General features: G+C 33.3%; 1 protein-coding gene across 3 annotated transcripts; it reads right to left on the reverse strand.

The window, feature by feature from the left end:
* Positions 1 to 682: 682 nt before the first annotated feature.
* LOC125192873 lies at positions 683 to 4,363 on the reverse strand. 3 transcript variants are annotated; one of them, XM_048090543.1, is made up of 12 exons: positions 4,309 to 4,363; positions 4,060 to 4,128; positions 3,844 to 3,972; positions 3,108 to 3,405; positions 2,834 to 2,952; positions 2,620 to 2,752; positions 2,369 to 2,445; positions 1,875 to 2,072; positions 1,572 to 1,761; positions 1,279 to 1,460; positions 1,091 to 1,191; positions 683 to 1,014 (listed from the first exon to the last, which is right to left on the reverse strand). In XM_048090543.1, exons 1-12 carry the CDS (start codon positions 4,321 to 4,323, stop codon positions 879 to 881), a joined length of 1,647 nt encoding a protein of 548 aa, XP_047946500.1. In that variant the 5' UTR covers positions 4,324 to 4,363; the 3' UTR covers positions 683 to 878. The 3 variants fall into 3 exon arrangements, 2 of the variants coding, with proteins under 2 accessions (XP_047946500.1, XP_047946499.1); XM_048090542.1 differs by having other exon boundaries at positions 4,060 to 4,131; positions 4,309 to 4,348; XR_007171486.1 differs by having other exon boundaries at positions 828 to 1,014; positions 1,572 to 1,676; positions 4,060 to 4,131; positions 4,309 to 4,356.
* Between the last annotated feature and the right edge of the window lie 4,881 nt (positions 4,364 to 9,244).

Here is a 9,244-nt window from a genome sequence, read left to right on the forward strand (position 1 = left end):
ACTACTAACTAGTTCTACGAGTATTTAACATAACAAAAAAAATGGCAGAAAGCATGCACCGTGCAAGACAAAATAATCCTATTTTAGGTGTGAGAGCATCCACAATGGGGCGGACGATGCATCGTCTCCTCCATTGCAGCAACCCGCCCTAAGCCCATTCCTTAGTCCGCGGACTATGCACACATTTTCGCATAGTCCGCCCCATTGCAGGGGGGACGGACTATAGGGCGGACTATGGACACATTTTTCTTTTTTTTTCTTTTTTTTTTATATTTTCTTCTATATATATCACTAATTTTTTTACTTCATTTCACACATTTCACTTTACTCTCTTCCACATCTCAATTTCTCTCTAAATTCAATAATGAATTCCGACGATTTCCATATTTGCAAGCATAAAATATAAAAAATAAAAATAAATACTAACAATAGGATATGCCTTTAATTTGTGGTGTTTTTATATTTTTATTCTTGCTAATTGATATATTTGCAAACATAAAAAATAGGATTAATGAATTTTTGTAGTGAATAATAAGTAAAATGCTTAGGGCGGGCTACAGTCCGCCCCATTGCAAATGGAAGAGGCGGGGGATAAAATGCTAATGTGGTTGTGTATAGGACGGGGCTTAGGGCGTCGTATAGTCCGCCCTGGATTGCCTGATCATGATAAATTAAACAGTACTGTATCGGAAGATAAATTTATTCATTCCACTGACTTCACATATTAAAATTCTTAATCCAAATTATCAGACGACTGCATAATAATTAATGTATGAGCCTAAATTATCGGACGACTGCAACTAACGCCACGGTATGGCGACAGAGAGTTGAAAATCAAGGGAAGCTAAATCAAGATTACTACTACATGGCACCTGCTGCTACACTCTCTGCTTGCACAGCTCAGATTCAAACATCTTACAGCCCGAATCGCACGATGCCAAGATCGAAGATATAATTTTTCTCTGCAAGCTTTTGAACTCCGTTGCAAGCTTAACGTCCCAACCGGCACTTTCCCTGCACAAAGAAGACGTCTCTATCAAGATCGAGTTTTTAGCACGCAACATCTTGCCCGTAGCCAAATGAGAGATACCTGTCTTCTTCATTTTCATCACTGAGAGCTTCCATCATTCCTTCAAACGTGGAGCTCAGACCACCAAGCACGTCAAGGTCAGCTTCCAAGAGTTCATGCGTCTGAAAACAGTCATGCAGGTGAATGAGAACTGACTAAGATTCTAAGAATTTTTGCAGCAATTTGAGAGTAAGCAATGGAGAAATTACAGAGGTATTTGGTTGGCACGTTGGGTTTCTAGCTCTGCGTAGATGATCCAGCAAAGGAGTCGGCAATCCATAATGAAAGATTTTGTGGTTCTTGGAGAGCCAAGTCCCGCGAACCATGTGAGAGCTCCATTTCGATGCAGGAGGTCCATCCTCAGAATCTTCGTCCTCAGCAGCATCGATATCTGATGTAGAGATGATACAGCAATTGAGTAGCAATTTAATTTCTGTCATCTCCTTCTCAACCAAAAAAAAAAAAAAACTAACATCAGAAAGGTAAACTTAACGAAAAGTACCAAGTGGAATAATGTCGTAGGGGTTGTCGCCTCGTGGTAAGAAGCCGTAGAAAGTGAGTAGATGAGAACTGGAGAAGTTTCCATAACTAAGAAAACATTGTTCCCCTGAAAAGCATGTCCTTGATAAAGAGAATTTCAAGGAATTTGTACTTGCATCTATCCTGCCATAGTGCATTATGTGTGGGCAAGTCTATCAACAAGAGAAACGAAAAACGAGTTAAGGAACTCCCTCGAGTATCATCTTCCTATTAGAAGAAAGAACCATCTGGAACTCAAGTGATGTTGCGATGGTGACTATATTACCGAATGGTTGAGAAAGCTGGCGACGGGTATCAAGCAAGTCCTTAGCTTTCCATCAGGGAAGATAACCTTCATGCTATTTGAGTACCAGAGCTCACAAGCCCATAAAAATTGTTCCCACGTATACAACTCTGAGGGAAATACACTCGGAAAATGATCTGATAATACTGGAAATAACTCTTCGTATTGCGTGCGTAGGTGCTGAAAGAGAAGAAAGTTGCCTCAAAATCTCTAGGTTATGAGAATCTATTCGATATGTTACAGATAAATTCTATCAAAGACGTTCGATTCAAGTTCAACAACTCAATTCAACCAAGCACATACTTTTCGTTCCTTTCCCACATAGTTAGGCCAAAAGCTGCTAACCAAGAACCACCAATTTTGTCACTCTTTCATATTCACAGGCATAGTTCAGCTAAATAGAGCATTAAGTTCTGAAGTCATCGCAAGTCATCGCAGGGTATATATCTATAGTCAAAAAGTCAAAGGATCGTTACCTCTTTGGCTTGTACGATCTCATCTAACAGCAACGTTCCATCTAAAGCCATGACAGCATCAATTCCAAAGCTCAATCCTGAGGTTCAGAAAATGTTCAAATTTTAATTGACATGTTACAATGCTTAAGCAGATTGGAATTAACAGAGATATTGAAGAGAATGTGTCTCCAAGTGTTCAATCAACAGAAAAAGAAGAATGGGTGATACTTCATAGTTCACACCAAAATTTGGAATGATGACACAATGCATACCTGTGTTAAAATTTTCAGGTAGAGTATCAAAGTACAATCTGAATTTGGACTCATTGTTGTGCTTTTCCTTCATGCTCCACAAGAGCAGCATTGTCTCCTCAGAAATCCCATCAATTTTTTGAAAAATAGGAAACTACCTTCAAGATAAGATCGTCAATAAGATGCTGATATATACGTCTGCCAGGACAGGACCAATGTACAGAAATATAATTACCATGTCAGACTCATGTAAAAACTCGCTGGATATAATGACAGATAAAGGGACCTCAAGAGCGACATCTCCAACTTTTAGGTCCTCATTGGCAATGGCCCCCCTTCCTGCTCCTTCAACACCTAAATTGCAAAAGAATCACAGAAACAGAAAAAGAAGTAAGAGAAACAGACAGAAAAACAACACAAAAGACTTTGTGGTAGTATCAGGTAAATACAATGCTAGTCTTCTCATCATAGAATGGCTAAATAAAATCATAGTATTAAAATGCACTCACAAGCTATATGCAGCTGTGTCTTCATGCCATTCTTGATGGCCCACTCTAATAGTTTATTTTCTTTCTCAACACTGGAATCCCCAACTACTCTCGTCTCTTCGCTAAATTTGTTTCCAACTTCATTGATCCTATTTACAGTTTCCTCTTGTAACTTGCACTTAATATTTTTGATCGTGCAGCTTTCACTGGATACTGCGTTATTGATGGCTTCATGAACAGAATGGAGAGCTTCCAGTTCATTCCTTGGGCTAACACAGTATTCCAGATTAACAACATCTCCACTAAAATAAAGTTCTACCTGAAAGATAAGCATCACAGAAAACAAAGAGAGTTACTTGCAGGAGTTCTCAGTACCAAAACACGATATACCAGGGAGGCTCCAAATGAAAATCTTAAACCCTATGAACTATGATATCAAGAATGTGTGCCTCAAGTAACAGAAAGGTCGACGTTGATGAGGTCTTCTCCTTTGAAAGTTGTTTACTTAGTTTAGCACTGTTGGTAAATTATCAGATTCTCAGTCTCAGTATAAAACCAAATCCGTTCATGACCTAATATAAACCTTTGATTCAACTAGTGGTCACCGGTAATTTCATATATTAGCAATAACAGGCAAATATAATGCCACTTACAGTGTACCCTCAAGCATCATTTTATCGAGACAATTCATCAATCAGCAATTTCTTACAAAAGTGTGTATCTAAGATAAGTTCCATAAGTTTGAAATGCAGATTACCTCATTCAAGTTTATAACTCTGGCTCGTTTGATCAATAAATTGAACAAGTCATTAAGCTGATCAGGAGTAGAGGAGCTCTTTATACACACCGGACTCTCCACATTGAGACCAATATCCTCCAATAATTTCTATCAATACATAATAAAAGAGTAAATGCAGGAAGGAAAAAACAATAATAACTCTAAGTGGAGATTTGGTAAAGAAAATTATCAAACCTTTTTGTGGAGGAAATGGTCGGTTTCAGGGAGCTGAATAAGCAATCTTAATTCTTCATCGTTCTGATTCTGCTACAAAAAGGCCCCAATTCCAAACACGCACATATTAAAAGGAAAAGTTAAGCAAGCAGAAAATATTGAAGTGCAATAGCAAGAAGAAATGAATAGCCTATAATGAATTCTTGTATATAATCGACTTAATTGAGGATAGAGAAAAAATAAGGCAATAAGATGAGTTTTGTGCGTGACCTTACAAACTTCCATGGTAGAGGGAAAGAGGAGTGCGGCGGAGACTGAAGCAGAACCTACGGAATTGGAGCGAAAGAGAAAATTGCTTCCCCCGCCTTAAGTAGTATTTTGATTTTAATGCTCACTGTAACGAAGAGTCGCATTAGCACTATCAAATCTCTTTAGTTAATTTTTCGAAGGGGAACTGTATACATGATACCTAATCTTTCATGCTTGATCTTTAGTATTTTTGGTACATAATTCATATTTTTGGTACCTGACGCGATTTCACTAAAAGTACTCTCTAAATAGTACTCCGCATTTTTTCATTTATGTCATAAGGAATAATTTAAGCCTACACAAAACTAGTACCAAGTGATATATCTTCTCTCATTTTCCTCACTCTTTATATTATTATTATTAATCAATATTAATATTATTATTTTGATATAATAAATTAATAATTAATTTATTTTTTAATATCATTTAAATATATTTAATTATATTTATAATTTTATTTAATTATTATAATATTATTGTTGTTATAATACTAAAAACTAGTAGTAATTGGTAAATAATGAATCATAGAGTATTATATGATAATAATAATTATTATTATTTTATATTACATTAATAACTAATCTTAATAAAAAATTAAATTGTGAATTGTATTTATAATGATATAAAGAGTTGAAACACTAAAAAGAAAGAAGAAAAATAAAAGGAAAAAGAGGAAACATAAACTAAGGAGAAAAAAGAAAGAAGAAAATGAAGAAAAAAGAAAAAAGAAGAAATTAAAGAAGGAAAAAAGAAAGTAAGAAAGAAAATCAGATATTTGGTACTCCCTCCGTTTCTTCATAGTTGAGTCATTTTACCATTTCGGGAAGTTTCTTCATAATTGAGTCGTTTCCTTATATGGCAACTTTTTCCTCCCTCTTACTTTACTCTCTCTTACTTTATTCTCTCTACATTTTCCTCTCTCTTACTTTTTTATCTATTTTTTAATGCACCCAACATTCATTTCTAAAACTCCGTGCCGAAAAGTTCCACCTCAACTATGAAGAAACGGAGGGAGTACTATTTAATTGAAATTTTCAAAAATATCCTCCATAACAAAAATATCACATGTTTGGTACCTAGGGTTATTTTAGTCACGGGATACCAAAAACGATATAAAATAAAGATCATGTACTACCATTTATGTGAAAAAAGTGAAAGATCAGGTACCATTTATGTAGTTCACTATTTTTCTTATGAGTGAACTACAAAAATAGTCGACTATGCGTTTTTCTCGCAATTGAACCCTGGACTTTAAAAATATCCCCAGACAACCCTGGACTAAGCGTTTATTTCAAAATTGGTCCTTTTTTACTGTTTCGTGACGAAAATACCCTTTTAGTGGGTTTTGGGGGGTTCGGGAAATTTGGTCTTTTTACACTTTAAATCTAATATTATTTCAGTAATGTACTAAATTTGATATTATTTCAAAATTATTATTCTTCTTCCATTTTTTCATCCTTCACTTTGTTTCTTTATTTCAATATTAGATTTAATTTTATAAAATTTAATTTTAAATTTCAATTTTTAAATATAAATAAATTCTTATTAATTATTAAAATTACTATTAAATAACAAATTAATAGTTTTAATCAATATTTGATAGTGTATAATATTTAATCAATAAGGTACGACGACGCCTTAGTTTTAATCAATATTTAATAGTTTTAAGCATAAATAGATCATATAATACGATTTATTCTGAGATAAATAAACATCTAATGTAAGACTAATATAATTTTCATTTATTAATTTGAAAACAATCAAAATTAACTAGAAAATTTCAACAAAAATTCTCCTATATCAAATTTTCAGTAGTATCAAATTTTTAGTCAACTTCATAATTTTTAATCACAAGCAATTATAACAACCGAACGAAGGCTAAATAGAATAGCTCTTATTTTTCCATCATGAATAATCTGTACTTCTTCAATTCAGCTGAATATTATATTAAATAACAAAAATTAATAGTTTCAATATTTACAGTGTCCATGAATTAATAGTTTTAATTAATAAAATTTTATTAATATTTAACAATTGAAATTTAAAATTTAATTATATAAAATTAAATCTAATATTGAAATAAAGAAACAAAGTGAAGGATGTAAAAATGGAAGAAGAATGATAATTTTGAAATAATATCAGATTTAGTACATCACTGAAATAATATCAGATTTAAAGTGTAAAAGACCAAATTGCCCAAACCCCCCTAAAAGGGTATTTGCGTCACGAAACAGTAAAAAATGATCAATTTTGAAATAAATGCTTAGTCCAGGGTTGTCTGGGGATATTTTTAAAGTCCAGGGTTCAATTGCGAGATAAACGCATAGTTGAGAGACTATTTTTGTAATTCACTCTTTTCTTATTTAGGGAAAATGAGTTATGGAGTGTGGGACTATAAATTTTCAATATTTTTAAATTTTTTTCTCAAATAATTAATTTTCTTTAAATAGAAGTTAACGTCTTTGTCGGAAGTGCTACTATTGCCAAAAAAAAAGACGAACGATGTATATTATTACATAATTAATAATTACGCGTCCATTATTACTTATCACTAGTTTCATTTCGGTCCGATCGCCAATACTTGTCTCATTTACTCTTTTGTAATGAAACCTCACACTAACTCATCTCATATTTTATGATAAAACTAATAGTACAACTCTAATAATAAAAGTATGATACGCATCTCACTAACTTTTTATCACCTACTTTTATTTACATTTCTTAAATTCTGAATCGGATCAACTTATGCCAAGTAATGACAGGTGAACTGGATATATGAAAATGAAATAATCTATCACCCTAACTATATACAATGTGAAAGGAAAAAGTTACAAATACGCCAATTCATAGTATATATCTATAAAAATTTATTATTCCTTCCGTCCACGAAAAATAGAGCATATTTGCCATTTTTGGATGTCTACGGAAAATAGAGCACATGTAAAAAAGGGAAGTTTTCAACAATCACCTTCTTACTTTTTTCCCTTCTCATACTAATAATATGGACCCCACATTCCACTAATACTACTTTACTCTTACTTTTTTCCCTTCTCATACTAATAATATGGACCTCACATTCCACTAACACTACTTCTCTCATACTTTTTTCCCTTCTTTCTTACTTTACCAATTCCACATTAAAACCCTGTGTTATTCACAATGTATCCTATTTTTTTGGATGGAGGGAGTAGTTTTTAAACATTAGCGATAGTTCAATAAAATTAAATAAAAATTATTATCTAAACAATTGGATGCTACAATTTAGAAATGAAAATATATAGCAATTCATAAACAGTTTTATTTTGATTGAAATTATCCAGTAGAGAACAATCATAATTAGTGTAATTAAATTAGAAAAACAAAAGTTTAGGGAAAAATAAGAAAATGTCAAATTTCATGCATTTGTTGATTAATAACGTATATTGATATCTCACCTTTCGGCTTTTACCATGTAGATGGCGTAGTATGCCAAGTGTACTTTCCCTCAGCTATGATTTTGCGAGAAGCTTTTATTGGGCGAAAAATCAACAGAACTCAATAATTGCTTAAATTTAAGAAAAATAATAAAAATTTTAATTGCTTAGATTTAAGAAAAATAATAAGACTTTTTACATACATTTACTACTTGTAAGAAAAAGAATAAAATCAAACAATTAGATAAATAGAAAAAAAAGGTAAATGCAAGGATTCAAATGTTGAACATCTGCATTATTTGATGAGGGATCATGACCCTCTAGGCCTCCACGTGGCTCCACCACTTCAGTGAACCAAACTATGCAAGTGTGAGGAAACACTAAAGATGTACTCCGTCCGCTATTAGGAGTTTCGGCTTATCATTTTACTCTGTCCGTCATTAGAAGTTTGGGTTCACTAAGTTATAGGTAGACCATACATTCCACTAACTCATTCTCCTCACATTTGATTATTACTCCCTCCGTCCACGAAAATTTGTCGCAGTTTTCCATTTCCGTCCGTCCCCCAAAATTTGTCCCATTTCAATTTTACCATTTTTGGTAGTGGACCCCATATTCCACTAACTCATTCTTACTCATATTTTATTATAAAACTAATACTTTAAAAGTAGGACCCACATCTCACCAACTTTTTCAACTCACTTTCCATTACATTTCTTAAAACCCGTGTCCGGTCAAACCGGGACGAATTTTCGTGGACGGAGGGAGTAATATATAAAAATGGATCTCACATGTCACTACTTTTTCAGCTCACTTTCCTTCATAGTATTTTTAATCTCGTGCCGAACTTAAATGAGGCTCCTAATAGCGGATGAAGTGAGTACATGTCATCATTTTATAATTCAATTATTTTTCTGTCTATAATATGCAAGACGTGACTTTTGCATGGATGAATAGAAGATGATAGAGCACATCTTCGTACAATTGTAGATCTCTAATACTCTTCGATACTTACTACTACTATATATTGTGATAATTGGAATATTTCAATGATCACATTAGCCGATGACATGTTTCCTACTTTGGGTGTGAGATCCAAATTCTGAAAATTTGACAAGAAATTGTTGATTTCCATATTTTGTGTCTATCTCATGGACAAAATGGATCATTCGAAAAAATAGAACTGACAATCCAAAGACCTTGAGCCAGTTGGGAGCTGAAAAAGAAGAGGTTGATTTAGTGTCTTAGCTCGTGGATTAGAGCATGGTGCCCGAAAACCCCATTTTGAGTCGATTGGACAACTGAAGATGTGAATGACATCAGAAGATTTGAAAACCATAACAATTGCTAATCGAGGACATGATTCTGACTTGATTACTCAATCTTCGTTCCAGTAAAGAGAGAATAAATTATGAAAGAGAAAGATTGAGTAAATTCTGAAAGAGAATAAACTTTTTTGACAAAAAAATAAAATAGCTCAACTA

This window comes from Salvia hispanica, chromosome 6, assembly GCF_023119035.1.
Source record: "Salvia hispanica cultivar TCC Black 2014 chromosome 6, UniMelb_Shisp_WGS_1.0, whole genome shotgun sequence".
NCBI classification, from domain to species: domain Eukaryota; kingdom Viridiplantae; phylum Streptophyta; class Magnoliopsida; order Lamiales; family Lamiaceae; genus Salvia; species Salvia hispanica.